Source organism: Crinia signifera, chromosome 6 (assembly GCF_055691185.1).
Source record: "Crinia signifera chromosome 6, ASM5569118v1, whole genome shotgun sequence".
NCBI lineage: Eukaryota > Metazoa > Chordata > Amphibia > Anura > Myobatrachidae > Crinia > Crinia signifera.
The window spans coordinates 280,174,787-280,195,070 of record NC_139222.1 but is presented as its reverse complement, the minus strand read 5'-3'; the positions used below and the strand labels follow the sequence as shown (position 1 = coordinate 280,195,070).

The following is a 20,284-nucleotide window of genomic DNA, read 5'->3' as shown; positions in this document are numbered from 1 at the left end:
GAGTGGCCCTGTCGACGGATGTCTGCACATTCCTACAGGGTGTCTTCCATATCCAGCCTCCCTTTGGGGTTTGTTCTGGTTCATTCTTTCTGACGGGGTCCTTCTTGGATGGACGGGGCCATGTGCGCTGCGGGGGTGCGGATGTGGCATGTGCGGGGAGAATTGGATTTGGGTGAGTTATTTTGTTTCTGTGCAGGGAAAATACTGACTGCATGATTTTACACTTCAATATAGATCTCACTTTGAAGAGAAACCCCACCCGGGTCTGGTTCTCTCTGCGCGGGTTGCATCTGCCCCACCCGCGGTGCGCATGGCTTTGTCCGTCTGGGAAGGATTTTGTCGGGGGGAATGGACTAGAATAACCCCCTTTGGTACCCCGGTTGCCCCAGGGGATCTCTCTAATCCTGTCTGCTTCAGGGCCCACCTGTTGTGCCCTTGCGGTCGGTGGACCTGTGTTGACTCGCCTGGAAGATCATTTTCTTGTGGCGATAGATTTGGCCAGGGGAGTCTCTGACACGTCAGCTCTGTCCCGTAAGTCCTTTATTCTTGGTCTTTGTTCTAACCTGGCGGTTCTTCCTACCGTTACTTCTCACCTACATTAGGTGGTGTCCAGCTTTCAGGTCAACCAGGACATTATGGTTCCGGCATTTGGACAGTCTGTTGTTTCTACGGCTTGGTCCTCTTTGGACGTTATCCGGCCGGGGCGCATCTATGTGCACCGTTCTAGGCTGTTGCACTAGTCAGACTCTCTCTCTTTGTACTATATGGTGTTCGGATGAGAGGGTGGCCCGCCTCTACGCAAACTACTGCCCGCTGGAGTCGCTCTGGCAGGCATATTTGGACACCTCCCTCCCGGTTCCGGCGGGGAATCGGGCACATTCCGTTAGGTCTGTGGAGGTGTCCTGGGCTGTAAGAGGCAGTGCTAAAGTTGAGCAAATTTGCAGGGCGGCGACTTGGTCGTCCGCCATTACTGTCTTGCGTTTTTGCGCTTTTGGACACGTTTGCCTCCCAGGACTCGGCCTTCGGCCAGAGTGTGTTGGCTGCGGCACAGGCGCGTACCCACCCATAGGTGGCTGCTTTAGGACGTCCCACTGTAACGCTGTGGCCCCTGATGTCTCCCGAAGGAGAAAATTAGATTTATGTCTTACCTGGTAAATCTCTTTCTTCGAGGACATCAGGGGCCACAGGGATCCCTCCCTGCCGCGCCTGCTTTACTTCCGTTACGTTTAAGTTATGATTATGTTATATTATCCCTCGGTTGAGGGTACTAACATGTTCAGAATGTGTTTCTGTGCGGTGCTTCTCTTCCTTCTATCTTGTCTCCTGCCTTGGCTTGTTAAAAAAACTGAGCTTCCTGGCCTGGAGGCGGGGTGGAGGAGGAGCCCGGCTGCCTGGGAGGCAGTTGAAGTTTAACCTCTAGGGTGCTGGTGGTCTCCCATCTCCTTACTACTCACTGTAACGCTGTGGCCCCTGATGTCCTTGAAGAAAGAGATTTACCAGGTAAGACATAAATCTTATTTTACCTTGCACAGAAACAAAATAACTCACCCAAATCTAACTCTCTATACATGTTACATCTGCCCCACCTGCAGTGCACATGGTTTTGCCCATTTTGAGAACAAATTTGTACTGTGATCAGATCTGAATAAGGGCCATGGTCAAATCCAAATTGCGGAGGTGCTAATTTAAATGTCCTGTGTTCAAGCATGGATATCCCTACAACCTGGCCTGTCGGAGTTCCTTGGGGAATGCCTGTTTTAGACTGAGGGTGAGAAGTCCGTGTGATGTGTTCTTGGGTTAATGACCACAAAACCCGCTTATTTTGTTTTTCCTTTCTGTTTATTTTGTTTGGAAATGCTGCATAATCTCAGTGTACAATGTCTGTGGAGGCCATACTGGATAGTGCGAGGCAAGTTGGGGTTCAGCACGCATCCCTAAGGAGCCCCCGATCTTATCCTGAACTGCTTGTTGGTACCCCTCGTCCCATCCAAGGTACTACTAGTGTCTTATGAATGTATTGTTTTTTCCAGCACATACTGCTAACAATGAGTATAGGGATGTCTTCATTCCACCATTCATTAGTCCCCTTACATACTGGTGTCAGAGTCTTAGCCACCCTCCTTTTAACCACTCTTTAGTGGAATGGCCTGAAATTTAGTGGTGCACCATCCGCTTCCCAGGCCCCCGTTGTTGCTCCTCCTCGTTCGCAGCTCAACCGCTGCCAACCTCCCTGCCGCACGCCCGAACGTTACCCTTCCCCTCGTAGATGTGGCCGACAGCAGTGGTGAGTGTTTCTGTGGGGGGGGGGGGGGGGGGCCTTACCCCAGAAAAACCTTACCAGTTACCGATCTTTGTGTAAAAAAAAAAAACACAATTTGCGCCGTGTTGTACTTATTTTCTTTTTACAGTGAATAATATTGCATTGTGAAAGGAGGCAGCCGCCTACACAGATGACGCCAGCACTGACCCAGCATTGTGGAATGTCCGTTTTATCTGTGCAGGGTGCTGATTACCGGGGGGGGGGGGTTATACCTTCGGCATTCACACAAGACCTCTCCCTTTTCTATCACTATGGGGATTTTGGCATACAGTAGGCCTGATATGGGTACATGATGGTTAGACACACAGTAGGTCTGATAATTCATAGTCAGTAAGATTTCATGCTGTGAGCATCATGTTCGCAGCATAGGGGCAACACAGCGAGTGCAGGGTACATATACCCAGGGATGCAGCTGCAATATACAGTACATATGTGCCCATTGTGAGGCTGCACGGTACATGCAGCATACATGTGTCTAATAGAGTGTGGCACACAGGTATGTGGCCTTTTCATGTACGCCACACATATTGCACACTAGTCTGATTTCACAGCTGTATGATCTTGTACAGCTCATATGCAGAAGGAAGGGTCTGGTGTAGATAGACGACTCACTACTTCTGTGATCTGCTGGTGCTTCTCAACATCTGCTCATCCTGCGGGACCATCCCGACCAACCCTATAGTCAAAATAATCATTACATAGTTACTTAATTAACCCTGCTAATGGACACTGACCACAAGGACCCATATAATGGACCAGGTCTTCCCACAATATTCTCTGGGAGCTGTCACCTTAGGGCTCTTTCCCCACTACCATTTGTCTGGGCACAGCACAGACAGCCAGCAGTACAGATCTCCCCTTCATCTGCTGTCACCAGGACCACTGTACTGTCATTGCAGCACGCTGTCCAGCCTCCATCTGTTACTGCTAGTTAGAACAACCTAAGGGGAACACTAGTTAGGATACCTCAGTTCTGCTTCAGGCTATAACACAAAACATTAACCAGAATAAAAGTGAGCTGAACTATCTGTGTTAAAAAAAACAAAAAAATTACATTCAATAGTTTAAAATCTTGAGGTCCAGTGATCTGGTCCTGGTAGCTAGTAGGGTTTTACTCGCTGACCTGGGTGAGCTGCAGCGTAAAGGGATAACACTGTCCTCCGACCCTGGGTCTATTTACAGCATGGGGAGAACCGTATCTCTGCAAAAGATAATGTCATCTCCAAGTGCAGACTTCACCTGCGTGTTGTATGAATGGCGCCATTCCAGAAATAACCCAGACCGGCACCACAGTGGAAAAGGGGCTTACCTAGTTTGGAACTGTTAGAAAACCCAGTTCAGGTCTTGCATGCAATAGGAATAATTTAACAGGTCAACTCCGTGAGGGTCCTTTGTTGCCTTTTGGACTCTTGAAGCCTACCACTGTGCTACCTAACACTTTTTCTTGGGGGAAGAGCAGAGCCTGTCTGTCTCCTCCTCCCCCCCCCCCCCCCCCCCCCTCTTCTTACGAAATATTACTAGGAGTCTTGGGCTCTCCCTAATTGAGTGGAAGAGATTTTATTTAAAGCCATTTGTAGTAACGTGTCCCAGCATGTACATTATATTTGTACTTATGATAGATGCTGGATGGGACATACGCTATGGTCCCGAGGGGGAGGGCTATAGCATCCTATGACAGTGAGGGGAGACGTGAGTAGGTGCCGCTGGATGGCATTGGTTGGCAGGGGGAGGCCAAAAGTTGCTGTTCAAAGGGGTATAGGAAGCCAGGGGACCCTAAAAACTGATTATCCTTTGATCCCGCACGTTGTCAGATTCATTCCAACCTGCCAAATAGTTGTATAATTTACTAATTTGTTTGTTTTTGCTGAGCAATGACCGGCACATGCTGAGGCTCTAGAGCAGGCATTCCCAACCACGGTCCTCAAGGCACACCAACAGTGCAGGTTTTAGTGATATCCAGGCTTCAGCACAGATGGCTTAATTACAATCCCTCAGATACTAATTAAGTCACCTGTGCTCAAGCCTGGATATCTACAAAACCTGCACTGTTGGTGTGCCTTGAGGACCGTGGTTGGGAAAGCCTGCTCTAGAGTCTGACTAAGGTAGAGGTCACTCTCCCAGGGGATCAGTGTCTTCTGCTTCTTTTTTTTTCCAAAATGTTATACTGATCCTCCAAAATCACAGTTGATACAAACAATAGGGAAATAAAACGTAAGAGTATAAAATGAGGAGCAATCCACAATTTTTCACATTTTTTCAAAAAGATACATAAGTAGAAAAGGGAACAAAACACTGTAACCCCGGTGATAAGTTAGTGGTGGTCTGAGCATTGGTGTATAATCAGAAAGAACATATGTAAGTGTAGGTATCATTGACTGTTAAATAGGAGAGTTACCAAAAGCAATCAGTAACCTAAAACATAAATCAAAAGAAAAGAGAACAAAAATTAAACAGCCTGCTCCTAGTTCCAAGCCATCAACCCATCCATGGACCGATCTAGCGTGAGACAAAAAGGAGAGCAGAGGAAGGGGATGAATAAAAGAGAGGAAAAGAGCACAGGTAGGATAAGAGTGTAGGCAGGATAAGAGCGTAAGCCATGACAGCAAAGTAATGACAGGGGTTTTATTCTGAAGAAGCTGTAAATTACACCATGAGGTGGACTGGAAGCACGTCTGAATTGCCGTTTTAGTCCTGGAAGGTAAGATCTGAATATATATGTCCCAACAGTGGAACAGGACTGCAGAAGAATCAGCAGTACCCATCAGATAATACCTTTTTAGGGGAGAAGTAGGCTCTGTGTAAAACTTTGTAGGACATCTGATAGGAGCCAGCAGGAATGAGCTTAAGGTTTAGGAGGATTGTGGCTGAAATGTTCTCAGGGTCAAGAGACGTCTGCGAGGCCCATTTGTGAAGTCCGGAAATGTCCGAATATGGGTCAAGTTCAGGGCGTATACGTGCATATACTGTAGATATGTAATGTGTACAAGTACGAATGCTGGAGTCAGGAGGGTTCGTGATGTCTTGGGGTTGTAATTTGGGGAGTATAGTTTGTGAGTAATGTGTAGCATGGAGCTAAGCAAATTTATGTTGTGAAAGCAACTGAACACAAGACATAGCTTCATCAAGTCTTCTGCTTTTCTGTTCTTACCCTCCTAAAAAAAAGGACAAATTCATGTTTTTGCAACTGACAAAACCAGTTTATTTTGTGCAGTGCTCTCCCCTAAGGGTAGATCGGGAACATCCCCGGATATTCTGTTGTCCCTCAGATCTGATGAAAGAGAAATGAGGATTTTTGGTAATCATTGTAAAATCAGTTTTTCTGTATCCATCCAACTCTCCCTGGCTTGGTTTCAGTGATTGTTCTTTCTGCTCGCCTATGGACTCATTCAATTTAAACTGATTTCTTATTGTTCTATTGTCCTCATGGGACGTAAAGGGGGAGGAGCAAGATTTGACGCAAGTTTAGTTTGACTTTTGTTCCCTCTCATACTTTCACTCCCTATACACACTAATACCCCTTTTCAACCAAAATCTTGGGTTACCTGGCTTAGACCCGTTTACACTGCACCATAGTCCTGGGTTTGTCCAAGGTTTCCTCCCTTTCCAATGAAGCCTGTAAAACCCAGGAAAGCCCAGCAAAACCTGTGTGTATTGGCAGTAAAAATAATGTCACGATAAGTAACTGGGGATGTAGCTGTCAAACTGATAAAAGAAACATTCAAGAACAATGCACAAAGGAATGAAACTGGTTATGGAACAGTTTGGCTTTAAAATAAATATTAAATGTCTGTGAGTGAAATAACATATATATAATTTATTTTGCACTTAATGCATTCCCTCACATTTAGACCATAGAATAATATAGTGCACACTACTTTGTCATATGTGTGCAAATTCTAATATATACAGGTATATATTTTGATGCCTCTTTTTTTTAATGGTTACGTCAGCCACTTTTTGGATTTAACTGCTTATAAAATCCCGGGAAAGAGCCATTCCCGCCGATTGTTACCCTGGTTTTGCCCGCTAAAAACCCTGCTCATTACTTGAGGAAAAATGATTCTTTTTTCTTGTAGCAGTGTCCACTGCCCCGCCGAATCCCGATTTTTCGGCAGTGGAAAAGGTGTATAAGGTATACCAGTGTTGTCCCCCCAGATGGGTTTAGGGAAATGGATGTAATGTTCTGTAATGAAAATCCTCTTGTCTTTAAAGAAAGCTTTAGAACAGGGACGGGGAACCTCCAGCTGTTGTTGAACTACACATCCCAGCATGCCTTGCAACCGTTTTAGTATGGCCAAATATCAAAGCTGTAGCAGGGCATGCTGGGATGTGCATTTTTTTTTTTAACCCAGCTTTGCTTCTGTGTCACTATTGTTATTTTCTAAAACTAAGAGGATGGCCAAGTGTGTGTGTGTGTGTGTGTGTGTGTCTGAGAGATACAATTTGCAATTATGTTTTATGTTTGTTTTGGTAAAAATATAAACAATATTTTGAATTACATTTTCTCCCAGGGATTTCCACACAGGGTATGAACAAACAGAACAGTATTCCTGGACTCATGGCCTCTGTAAGTGACCTCAGTATACAGTAGTTGCTATTGTGCCTTATTACAGATGTGTCTGATGCTGCACTATACTCCTCTGTGCTCTCTGACGTTACTGACAGCGTGTATCTTCCTGTGCAGGTCCGACATAACAGTGTCAGGGCAGCTCTCACCAATGAGCGAAAGCCCATCATTAGTAACGCCCTGTCTCTGGGACATGACCCTGAGCTCTTTAACACGGTGAAGACCATAACTCGCCCTACAAGCTGCCATAACTGTGGTGTACATGGTAAGACTTCCCTACACTTCTCTTTTTTGCTCTTTGGGTACTGTTCTTTGCAGGTGGGTGGGTGGGGGGGAGAGATTTTATATGGCGCCACAAGAGATCCTCAGCGCCCAATTACAGACTACTTAAACGAACCAGGAAACAGTATCTTAGAGGTAAATAAAGGGTATACATTGAGTGGCCAAATTGTTATGACCACTTGACACTTATACGCAGATCGGCCATAACTTCACGTTGTTGCCACTAGAGGGCGAGATAGCTATAAAAGGGAATGGAGGACAAGTGAAGCATCATTTGCACTGTGTTTCTTGTGAAGAAATGGGCAAAAAGTGATTTAACTGAGTTTGAACGTGGGATGATTGTGGACACTCGAACCGTCGGAACCAGTATCTGGCTGCACTTGTGAAGTGTTAGAGAGCAGCAGTTATTAATGTTTACAGAGAGTGGACGACCAAGCAGAAAACCGAGTCTCAACGTCAGGCTTGTGGTCATCATAGGCTACTGAATGCTCTATCTGAAAGGAGACTTGCCAGAGATGTCCAGTCCAACAGAAGAGCAACAGTACGTCACATTGTGGGGACTCATAATCGAGGAGCAACTGCGAAGGACTCTGAACTAACGTCTCCAGTTCACAAAAGAGCACAAAGAATGGACAGTAGATGACTGGAAAAGGGTCATGTGGTCCCTGAATTGTGTTTTCAATTACATTACCATGCAGGTGCGAATATGGAGAAAGCAGCACGAAAGCATGGACCCCAACTGCATTGCCACAACACTTCAAGCTGGTGGAGGCAATATTATGGTTTGGGGATGTTATGGGTTCTTTGGTTCCTGTGGAACAACGTCTGAATGGCCAAGGGTATTTGAGTGTTATCGCAGATCAAGTGCATCCTGTTATGTTCATGGTGTACCCTGCCGGGGATGGATACTTCCAGCAGGACACTGCTCCCTGTCATAAAGCTGGCATTGTCCGCAGATGATTCGAAGTGCATGACAGAGACTTTACCTTGCTTAATCACCAGATCTCAATCCAATTGGGCAGCCGGATCCAGTACCATCAAATCTTAAGGAATTGGAAAGTGCAGTTCATCGTATATGGTCTCAAATTCCTCATACCACCTACCAACATCTCATAGAGTCCATGCCAAGAAGAATCCATGTAGTATTAAGGGCAAAATGTGCTCCAACATTGTATTGAGGGGGTGGTCATAATGATTTGGCCATTCAGTGTTTATAAATAGCTGTATCCGCAGATGACACTGACATAAGAATCAGGGTGGCAGAAAACAGCAGCATTTGGTACCATATAAGATATGGCTTAAGTAAGAGAAGAAAAAAATCACATAAAGGAAGAGGGCCTTTTTATGAGAACGCATCTGTACACTGAGAGGGCGCACCAGATTAGAGCCTGTAATATGCCAATTATTGTAGAAGATTTCCTTTAAGGCGTTATAGGTATTTGGTTCCAAAATGAAAAAATAAATGTCTATATTTTGTGTAACATCCATTTCAATTGTTTCTGCCATTTTTTGAACTAAGCCCCCATTGTTGGTAATCAGAAATGTATGAAAAGGGAATCCTTTGGCTGCCCGAAGGGAACGTATTACACCGCGCCTGGCAAGTCAGTTGGATTTAGCTTAGTTTTACAGGACTAAGGACCTTATTCCGCGTGTGCGTTTGCATGGGGCCATTGTTTTGTCTTTGTGCATGTTCATGCGCTGGGTGCATGCGGCCATGGCAAACAAACTGTTCGCTGGGTGCACGTACCCATCCTTGTGAGCAGGGGGTGGGTTTTGCACACCATTAGCATATGGAAACGTTCAGCATTTCATGGGCGGGTACTTATGTAATATCTGGACTCCCGTTTTACTTTTGAGACCGCGTCCCCTCGCGGGGCTCGCTGCACTCGCCACACTATATAAAATCAACTCCATGCGTAGTTGGATAGTAGGGGTATGAAAAAATAGGGTGCATTTAACATGGGAGTCCAGATAATACATAAGTACCCATGGGTGTTCTCATGGTAATGGGCCGATGACGCGGGCAGCTGGCATCACCAGATGCCAGCTGCCCGTCTACTTCCCTCCAAATGTGCACGCAGATCTAGATCCACATCATTCGATGGTCGGTGATCATCGAATCATGTGGGTGTTCCACCGCAGGCAGCGAATGGATCTTTATGTGAAACATCCATTCGCAGTCAGTGCAAACGTACACGACTTGTGAATGGTGGTCCGGCGTACCACCATTCGCAAGGTGAATTAACCAAAATAATCCCTAATCCTGGTGCTGCAGATCGCGATAAAAAACCCACATAATTGCAGTTTTTTTCTTGAATTTTCAGACACTTTAGACCAGAGAACAGGCCGCATAAACTATTGAATTTCCCACTCAATGATTAAAAAAAAAAAAATTCTCTGGGTTCCATGGTTCCCACAGGGGACATCAGGGTTGTAGGCAGATCCAGGGGTCCATGGCACCATCAGCAAAGCTTCTTTAAGTTTCCCAGGATGCCTGGTCCCTCTCCCCTATAACCCCGCCTCCATTCTCAGCTCTTGTTTTTGTTTGGTGCCAACAGGAAACTGCAGCACCGTTCTTTTCAGCAGGGTTTACCTCAGATTCTGAGGTAAACCCAAAAGCTTTTTGTTTTTTATTCTAATTTTTACACTGAGCCGCCCCGGCTGTCAATCATCTGACCCCCAGTGGTCCAGACCCCTCCACCATAAGTGGATGCCTTGTCGACCATGGTGCAGACCTTGCAACAAACCACGGTAGCCATGCAAAAGTTACTACCTAATACTGTACAACCTGCTAGGCCCCAGTCTTTTTCCTTACTCCCAGTAGTACAGGATAATGACACAGATGAGGATAATGATGATAATGCTGAGGACGATGACAAGGATGATGATCCTATTTTCCCAGAGGGGACCCTTGTTTCACAGGTGGAAACAACGAATGTATCAGCCCTAATTGAGGCAATCCGTTTAGACTTACTGTCTGACTCTGAGGAACCGCAACCAACTGCTAAGACTAGAAATGTTTTTAAAAAACAGAAAGTCATCAAGGGCCAATTCCCTCGCTCAGATCATTTAGTTGAGGTCCGGACGGATTAGTGGGAAGCCTTGGACAAAATGTCTACTATTTCTAAAAGGCTTTTATCCAGATATCCTCTGCCCCCTGAGGATTGTAAACCCTGGGAAATTCCTCCGCAGGTAGACTCACATGTTACCAGACTAGTTAAACCATCGGTACTTCCTGTCACCACGGGATCGTCCTTTAAAAGATCCCTCAGACAGGCGCTTGGAACATTCCCTAAGGGCCATTTTCTCATTCACCGGTGCGGTACACAGAGACCTTCCATAGCAGCATCCTGGGCGGCTAAGGCCATTTTACCCTGGTTACAGGTCCTAGAAGATGAACTTACCCCAGATGCATCCGAGGATGCCAGACTATGCATGCATCACATCAAACAAGCCGCATTATGGAGGCCATGTCAGATTCGGGCATTCTAGCAGCAAAAGCATCTGCTAGCTCCGTCACATTATTTGGTTAAGGTTTTGGAAGGCTGACCTGGAATCCAAAATGACCTTGGAATTTTTGCCCTTTAAAGGGGAAAACTTATTTGGGGAGGAGCTTAATAAAATTGGGGCTTCTCTAGCAGCAGCTAAGACTGCGTGTCTCCCCACGGCTCTGACACAAAAATCCAAACCCACCTCCTTTCGTCCCCAGGGCAAGGCCAGGGGCCAAGCCTACCCCAGAAACCCCCCCCCACAGAGGTTCTCTTTTGCACGGGTCTTCCTCACAACCCGCACAAAGTGGAGCAGTTACTAAAGATCCTAAACTCTCTTCTACAATCTCAGGCTATTATCCCAGTCCCACAACACCATCAAGGACTCGGATATTATTCCTCCCTCTTTCTAGTCCCAAAACCAAGCGGGACTTACAGACCGATGCACAACCTGTAATCACGCAACAAAGTGTTGAAGGTCCCAAAGTTCCGGATGGAGACTTTACGGACTATAATCCTAGAACTGGAACCAGGGATGATTACATGGTCTCCCTGGACAGTTGGGATGCTTACTTGCATGTCCCAAATCTACCAGCACACAAAAATATCTGAGGTTTGCTATTCAGGCTCGCCATTTTCAGTTCCAGGCCCTTCCATTCGGCCTAGCCACTGCTCCCAGGGTTTTTACGAGAATCATGGCAGTTATGGCGGAACACCTTCACTTCATTGGCAGCTTCAAACAGATCACTTAACCCAGGGTCGCCCATTTTGGTTCTCAGAGTGGACACCAGTCTTCGAGGCTGGGGGGCGGTAGTAGAATCCAGATTCTTGCAAGGCGTGTGGGCCATACCGGAAACTTGACTTTCAATCAATGTGCTGGAGCTTCGGGCAGTTTACAACGCCCTCATCCGTTCAAAGGACCTCCTCCAATGAAAACCAGTCCAAATCCGTTCGGACAATGCCACGGCAGTGGCGTACATAAATCGCCAGGGCGGCACTCCCAGTGCAGCAGCTCTCCGAGAAGTGTCCAAGATCCTTGGGCAGAACAGCATCTTTTATCTAGCTCTGTCGGCGGTCTTCATCCCAGGCATACTAAATTGGGAAGCAGACTCTCTAAGCCGCCAAGATATCCATCCGGGGGAATGGTCGCTCCACCACGAGGTGTTCTCTCTTCTGGTAGATCGCTGGGGCCTACCGGACGCAGACCTAATGGCGCACAGGCACAACAACAAAGTGTCAATGTTCGTGTCAAGGTCCAGGGATCCTGAAGCCAGCTTCAGGGATGCTCTGTGAGTACAAGGAATTATCCTCTTCCTTATGTCTTTCCTACAATATCCATGATTCCCAGGGTAATCGGGAAATTCAGACAGGAAGGCGGGGATCTCCTCTTTATAGCCCCGGCCTGGCCACGCCAACATTTGTATGTGGACCTGCAACAATAGTAATTCCAGCCACCCTTCTGCTTACCTCCCCGGGTGGACTGAGTCAGGGACCTTGTCTGTACCCAGACCTTCAGCGCCTGTCTTTGACGGCATGGCGCTTGAGACTGCCCTGCTAAAGAACAAGGGTTTTTCTGCCAAGGTAGCCAGGACTATGATTCAGGCACGCAAACCAGCGTCAGCCAGAATTTACTACCAGGTCTGGCACACCTATTTTTCATGATGTGCATTTCGGAAGTATGACCCTAAAGTTTTTATGGTTGCTAGAATCCTGGCATTTCTTCAAAGGGGCCTTGACATTAGCTTAAAACTAGCGTCTCTGAAAGTCCATATATCGGCTTTATTGATTTGGTTTAAGAGAAAAATAGCCTTTCTCCCAGACATGCGTACATTGCTACAGGGAGTTATACGTATTCAGCCCCCGTATGTCCCTCCTACACCTTGGGACTTATCTCTGGTATTGCAGGCTTTAATCAAACCTTCTTTTGAACCTCTCCAGTCAGTGGATTACAAATGGCTAACAGCCAAAACTGTGTTTCTTTTGGCAATTGCATCCGCAGACGGGTGTTGGATTTGTCGGCCCTCTCTTGCAGAGCCCCGTTCCTCATATTTCATCCAGATAGGGTGGTGTTACAGACTAGGCCATCTCACCTTCCGAAGGTAGTCTCCAAATTCCACATCAATCAGGAGATTGTGGTCCCAGCGTTCAACGCAGATGACCTCTCTGCCGATGAATAGGGGTTGGCCAGTGAACAAGCAGACGCTTCCTCACTAGATTTTCTTGGCTATTCATCAAGTTTACCAGCAGGCTAATCTTCCCATTCCTTTTTCAATAAAAGCACACTCCGAGGTGCATTTGCCGAACCGCTGTGCAAGGCTGCAACGTGGTGGTCTGTCTATAAGTTCATAAGATTCTATGCATTTGAAACGTTCGCCTCCCAGGATGCTTTCTTTGGTCGTCGGGTACTTCTGACACCTCAGGCAAATTCCCTCCCTTTAAATACGGCTTTGTGACATCCCTGATGTCCCCTGTGAGAACTATGGAACCCAAAGAAGAAAACAAGAGTTATTGTAGACCTACCTTAGGTTAACTTTCTTCGAGGTCCATGGTAACCACAGGGCGCCCTCCCTAAATTTGGCCCTGAGGTATTCCTATGTGTGGTATACTACACTGTGACCTTCCACGGTTATATGGGAGAGGGACCAGGCATCCTGTGAAAACTTAAAGTAGCTTTGCTGATTGGTGCCACGGACCCCTGGATCCACCCCTGTGGTTACCATGGACCTCGAAGAAAGAGAGTTAACCTAAGGTAGTTCTACCATAACTCTCGTTATATTTTTTAACAAAATTACAGTTTCAATGCAATACTTGTACATTTTCAAATATATAGATAGCTATGAGATTTTCCATTCTTGACCTGAAGAGGTTTCGCCCCTACTACAGGAGTGCTGCTATCATTCGATCGCATTTCGTCTCCTCATGGGACTTCATCAGGGGGTTACGGTATAGATGATAGACAATGTCTAGGTCGACCACTAATGGTTGACAGTGACTAGGTCGACATACCCTAGGTCAACATTGACAGAAGGTTGACATGCGGTTTTCATGGTTTTGGGGTCTATGTCGAGTGTCAGTGTACCTCGTCCCTTGCTGTGCTCGGCACACTATAATAATCTCACTCTATACCCACCTGGATAATAAAGTATGAACCAAGTCTACACCAAATAAAAAAAAAAAAAACTCCATGTCGACTTTATTCAGGTCCACCATGTCAATCTTAAGTTTGTGTCGACCTTCTGTCAATGTTGACCTAGGGCAGTGATTTTCATCCTTTTTCAACTCGTGGCACACCAAACAAGATCTTAAAATCGCCAATACACACCATCAGGCCCCCACAGGGAAAATAAGATTGACCCCCACAGGGAAAAAATGCAAACTGCCTTCTGAAGAAACCGCTATCGGTTTACAGCAGAGAAACATGTCAAGGACTGTTTTCCAGCACATATTTCCTGTATATCTTCTACCCGGACTGCCTGCCCCTTCTGAACAACTGCCGAACTCTGCCGATACCTACTATCCATTCTAACAACCTCCGGAGCTGTTCACAGTATACCTGCAATCCATCACAGGTTCGTGCCACTCGCTACCTGCTTAAACGTCTTCAGCGGCCAGTCGGCTTTATGCCGACCGCTATGCGGGTGTAGCTTGAGCAGCACTTGACACTCGTGTTTACCATCTCTTGGCTGCCGTGAGGATTGGATTCATTCAGTAAGAGGTATTACCGCTGTTCATTTATCTCCTTCGGGAGACATCAGGGGCCACAGCGTTACAGTGGGTAGTAAGGAGATGGGAGAGCACCAGCACCCTAGAGGTTAAACTTGAACTGCCTCCCAGGCAGCCGGGCTCCTCCCCTCCTCTACCCCGCCTCCAGGCCAGGAAGCTCAGTTTTTTCGGGTGCTGGCAGGAGCCAGATGCACCTAATAGAGGGGCTGCTATTTAGCAGCCTAACTTGATTTTTATATTTTATTTTTCATTTTTCTTTTACACTGACTTCTGTCAGTGACAGAGCAGCAGCACTGGGGGTCTGCACAGACACCTGCGCTGCTGCTCCATCACCCGGGTCCGGAGCTGCATCGCCACTCGAGGGTGGGGACCTGCAGCGGCCCCCGGGCACTGGGGAGCCACAGCCACCACCGGACGGCGGACGCCGGGGACCTGACAAAAGGTAACGCGCTCCCCGCTGGGAGCACGCGCGATTGCGCTTGCTGGGCATTGCGGCTGCAGCAGTTCGGCGGGGGGGACCGCCGACTGCGCTGACAAGCGGACGGCTGGTTCGCCTCCCGCTGGACCACCAGGGAAACGGTTTGTGGGCAGCGGCGCCAGGTATGCGGGGCCGCCCGGTAGCGCCGGACCCCTGCCATTTTTACCGGCGCCGCATGTGGACACCTCCCTGGGGGCCATTTGTCAGCAGGGGGAGAAGGCTCCCCCCACATCAGCCTCTCCACCCGGGGACAGTAGGCAGGGAACTGTGCTTAACACACAGAGAGTTCCCGCCACTGAGATCCCTTACTGCCTGCCTGCGACATGTGAGGAGGGACACGGAGGAGCTCATAGCCACCCGGAGTTCCACTCCTTTACTGCCGGGTCATTTGGGCATGTCCTCCCTGTACCCCTCCTTCGGGACACTGTACAGTACTGTGCTCTGAAAGGAGCCTTGTGCCATTAATTGCATTGCCCTTGTATCTGCCTGTCAGTTTAATCTGTGTTACACTGTACTATATGTCCATGTATTGCTGGTTAGGTCATGCTGACTTAACATGTGTGGAGGGACACAGAGAGCTTATCAAGCCAGTCTGGGGTTCCACTCCTTCACTGCCTGGGCTCCCCTGTAATAATCTCCTCCAGGAGTCAGGTTACAGAGCAGACAGAGTTCAAACTCTGGGCACAGCAGAGCCAAGTGCAACATTGTATCCTGTGAATTAACACCATCACTGCCTGTCGGAAGCATAAAGGACAGAGCGAATGGTGTAATGGTTAGCATTGCTGCATCACAGTGCAGAGGTCATGGGTTCGATTCCCAACATGACCCAGACTGTGCAGAGTGCAGAGTTTATCTGCCTGTCAGATACAAGCTGGCTGTCGATGCAGACTGCGTTGTCTGTACCATATAGACTGCCAGTATATCCACTGCACCTTTCCAATTCATTCTTAACGCTGCTGCTAGGCTCATCTTCCTCTCCCGCCGCTCTACCTCCGCCTCCCCCCTCTGTTTATCTCTTCACTGGCTCCCCATTCCTTTCCGAGTTCTCTTTAAACTCCTCACCACCACCTACAAGGCTCTCTCCTCCTCCACAGCTCCCTACCTCTCTTCACTGATCTCTATCCACACTCCCTCCCGTCCTCTTCGCTCCATCGCTGACCGCCGACTGACCTCTCACCTAATCACCTCCTCCCACTCCCGTGTCCAAGATTTCTCTTGCGCTGCCCCCCTGCACTGGAACAACCTCCCGCCACCCATCAGGCTATCTGATTCCCTTACCTCCTTCAAGCGCTCCCTCAAAACCCACTTTTTTCGACTAGCCTATCCCTCTTCCTAACCTCTTTTGATCCTCCTATCCTGCCTCCGTTCCCCTCCGTTCCTACTTATCCTATTGTATTTCGTTCGTCCACCCACCTATTTTTAGTATGTTAACTCTTATGAGCAGGGCCCTCCTTCCTCACGTACTCACCCTACCTCATTACCTCACCTGTGCTCCTGTCCTGTTCTTCCCTTCCTCTACTTCATCTTCAGTCTCCTTGACAATTTTGACACCTACTTCTGAACTGATGCTGATTTTAGTTCTACCAGCTATACCCCTATTTATACTGTATCTTTCTACACACCCTGTACGTTACCTTGTAATTTGTTTTTTTTTGTTTGCTATGTACGGCGCTGCGGACACTTTGCGGCGCCTTATAAATAAACGTACTACTACTACTACTACTATGTCTATATCACTGCTTTGTATGTCTATTACAAGCTGGCTCAGATGCATACGGCATTGTCTGTACCGTATAGACTGCCGGTCTATATCACTGCAGCTGTCTATTGTATGTATATCACTGCACTGTCTATATCACTGCATTGTATGTATATCACAGGCTGGCTCTGCACTGTGTAACACTATCACTGCCTGTCAGAAAGGCTGCCTGCCAATGATTGCTATATGTGCCTAGTACTAGCTTACTGCGTACTGTGGGGGCAGCACAGCTCAGGTCGTGGGTTCAATTCCCACTATGACCCTAACTGTGCAGAGTTTGTACGTTCTCTCCGTGTTTTAGTGGGGTTACTCCGTGTACTCCGGTTTCTTCCCACAATGCAAAATTTAAAACAGAAGTATGCTGTGTTAGCCGTACATATGGGCCAAATGTCTACGCCACCGCAAGGTATACGTAGTACCAGCTTACGGTGTATGGCTTGAACATTATCTCTGTTGGTCAGAGAATACTGTGTTAGCGGTACCATATAGGCTACCCGCCTATTCTATGGCATTGTATGCCTTCTATACTTGTAGTACATTGTCTTACCTGTGCTTTAGCAGCCGGTTCACAGTGCTATAATACTGCAACGTCTTCCAGGGGTACCAGTCCCAGTGACTCTGGGGCTCCGGCGTAGATGTCTTGTACATCCTGTAATGCTGGCCTATGCCCCCATTACTAGTACAGGACGGCTTATACGCAGGCTGCTACAATGCCTGGGTGATGCCCACAGGTACAGCCTCCTCTAGAAAACAGGAGCCTGCTTGGGCCATGTTCTTTACTCCGTTGCCGGTGCAGCTAGTAGCAGCCTTGGATCGGCATCATCCCTTGGGTGAGTGCTTATCTGCCTCCGGACAAGGTCCCCAGAAATGCCGTCCCCATCCTTGGCGGGTGTAGCTCCCCGCACAGTGGAAGCACTCTGTACCTGCAGGTAGACGCAGATACCCCCGTCATCCAGACTCCTCCGTCAGCAGACACAGAGAGGAGGACACCTGGGATTAGCATTGTCTAGAGGGGACCGTCGACGACGGTATGGAAGATGGGGGGCCTGTGATAAGGTGAATCCCCCCCACCTCGTCTTGAGGTGCCGACCTTGGTCTCAGCTGTCAAATAGGTCCTTACCTTAAACGACCCCGCTGAGCCGCCTACACCTTTGGGTGTCTCCCTAGGTGTATTCTGGATTTATTCCGTATATCTGTGAACTCGACTAAGGTCATCAGTTGGGAGATTCCTAACAGAAAGTTTAGCTTGCCATCGGCGGTTTCCCTTCCTTTTACCCCCTTCCACAGGAGGACATAGTCCCCTGGGAGACTGTCCCTAAAGTGGACGCACTCCTGCCCCAGGCATCTGCTTGGGTGGCTAAGGCCTTAGTTGCGTGAGCAACTTCTCTCACAGCGGACGCTGCATAAGGGGTGTCGGAGGAAACCCTGCTACCTTCTATTGAGTATCAGGTGACACTTTACCTGGGGGTGACGGCTCTAGAAATTACACCAATCGCCTCCAGAGGGTCACCCTCGGCCATAGCTGCACACACATACCAGTGTCTGTGCTCTTGGAAGGCCTGAACTCAGTCCCTTTTTGAGGGTTCCTTTTTATTTGGGCCAGTGCCAAATATGGTGGCCGGTTTAGATACCATTCGGCAGAGGATATCCCTTCTGGGGGATTGCCATCTGGCTCTACAGTCCAGGATCAGACATCTCTTGTCCCCCTGGCAGGTGTCTGTGCATGCCTGCGTGGGGTCCCTGGGGTTGGTGGATCGGCCTTCGAATTGGCAGAATAGGCTCAGTTCCATGCCAACCCTCTACAATACTGTCCAAGGAGCAGCACGGATAGTGTAGTGGTTAACATTACTGCTTCACTGCGCTGAGGTCATGGGTTCGATTCCCACCATGGCCCTAACTGTGCGGAGTTTGTATATTCTCCCCAGACTTGCATGAGTTTACTCCTGGTACTCCGGTTTCCTCCCACAATATCCATGCCCAGAAGTTCGCCTGGTCTCCAGCAGGGCCCCCCTTTCCTGGGGGCTTCTGGACGGGACCTCGCTACTGGAGCCATGCATGCTAGCCTCCCGTGTTTGGGGGGTGGTCACTTCTCAAAGGTCGTTCCAGGGTATCTGGACCACTCTAGTGGCCCAGCCCTCCATCATCGTCCTCGAACTAAAGACAATCTTCCGGGCAGTCCGCTTGGCGGAACCCTAACTTAGGGGTTGGCCGGTGCAAGTCCAGTCGGACATTGCGACAAGGGTGGCATATGTTAACCACCAGGGTGGCACTAGTTGTCAGCCCACTATGACAGAAGCATCCGGCATCTTTCAGAGATGATCCCTGCTTTTTCAGAAATTTTTATCCTGGCAGTCCAGAATTGGGTGGCGGTCTTCCTCGGCCGTCAGACCTGTGATGCCGACGACTTGACCCTCCTTAGAGTGATGTTTCAGATGCTGGTACAATGGTGGGGCCCAACCGAGGTGGCCTTGACAGCCTCTCGCCATACCCTCAAACCACCACTGTGCGGGTCCTGGTCTTGCGACCCGGAGGGGGGGGGGGGGGGGCTTGCCTGGTAGACGCCCTGTCCGCACCGTGGCCGTCCACACTGATGGCGCCTTTCCACCACTTTCCTCCTTTTGCGATTGTCTCGCAAGCTGAAGCCGGAGGGCGGCACGTTGATTCTGGTTGCTCCACCTTGGCCCAGACGGATCTGGTTTTCGGATCTGCAGTCAGTAGCCCCTCCTATTCGCTTACCCCTGGACACAGGCATGCTCTCATGGTCCGCCTCTCTCTTTCGGCTTTGAGGCACTTGGCTTTGACGGGGTGGCTATTGAGACCTCCCGGATAAGACCCAGCGGGTTTCACTCCACCATGCTCAGGGCGAGGAAACCTCCCTAGATGGGGTGTACCATCGCATATGGAGGGCTTACTTTTCCTGCTGCGAACTCTACGCTTCAGATTCCGGGACTTACTACCTGGCTAGGGTTCTGTCCTTCTTGCAGAAGGGTCTGGAGGCTGGGTTGCGTTGATCATCTTTAAAGGTTCGGATTTCAGCCTTGCACATCTTGTTCTGTCGACGGGTGGCCCTGTCGAAGGATGCCTGTACATTCCTGCAGGATGTCTTGCATATCCAGCCTCCCTTAGTTACCCCAGTTGCCCACTGGGATCTCTCTAATCCTGACTTCTTCAGGGCCCACCTTTTGTGCCCTTGCGGTCGGTGGACCTGTGTTGACTCGCCTGGAAGATCGTTTCCTTGTTGGCGATAGCTTTGGCCAGGGGAGTCTCTGACCTGTCAGCTCTGTCCTGTAAGTCCTTGGTTCTTGGTTATAACCGGGCGGTTTTTCCTACCGTCCCTTCTCACCTACCTTAGGTGGTGTCCGGCTTTCAGGTCAACCAGGACATTATTGTTCCGGCATTTAGACAGTCTGTTGTTACTACGGCTTGGTCCTCCTTGGACGTTGTCCGGCCGGGGCGCATTTATGTGCTATGTGCACCGTTCTAGGCTGTTGCACTAGTCAGACTCTCTCTCTCTCTCTCTTTGTACTATATGGTGTTCGGATGAGAGGGTGGCCCGCCTCTACGCAAACTACTGCCCGCTGGAGTCGCTCTGGCAGGCATATTTGGACACCTCCCTCCCGGTTCCGGCAGGGATTCAGGCACATTCCGTTAGGTCTGTGGAGGTGTC

General features: G+C 48.6%; 1 protein-coding gene across 2 annotated transcripts in view; it reads left to right on the top strand.

The window, feature by feature from the left end:
- The window catches only part of TDRD1 (tudor domain containing 1), a 137,685-nt gene that overhangs the window by 9,285 nt on the left and 108,116 nt on the right, over positions 1-20,284 (top strand). Inside the window, exons 2-4 of one of the 2 annotated variants that reach the window (XM_083149758.1) lie at positions 1,872-1,992; positions 6,832-6,887; positions 7,005-7,152. In XM_083149758.1, the coding sequence (XP_083005884.1) occupies positions 1,878-1,992; positions 6,832-6,887; positions 7,005-7,152 (319 nt within the window). In that variant the 5' untranslated portion in view covers positions 1,872-1,877. The remainder of the gene's footprint in view (positions 1-1,871; positions 1,993-6,831; positions 6,888-7,004; positions 7,153-20,284) is intronic. The other variant, XM_083149757.1, reaches the window with a different exon arrangement.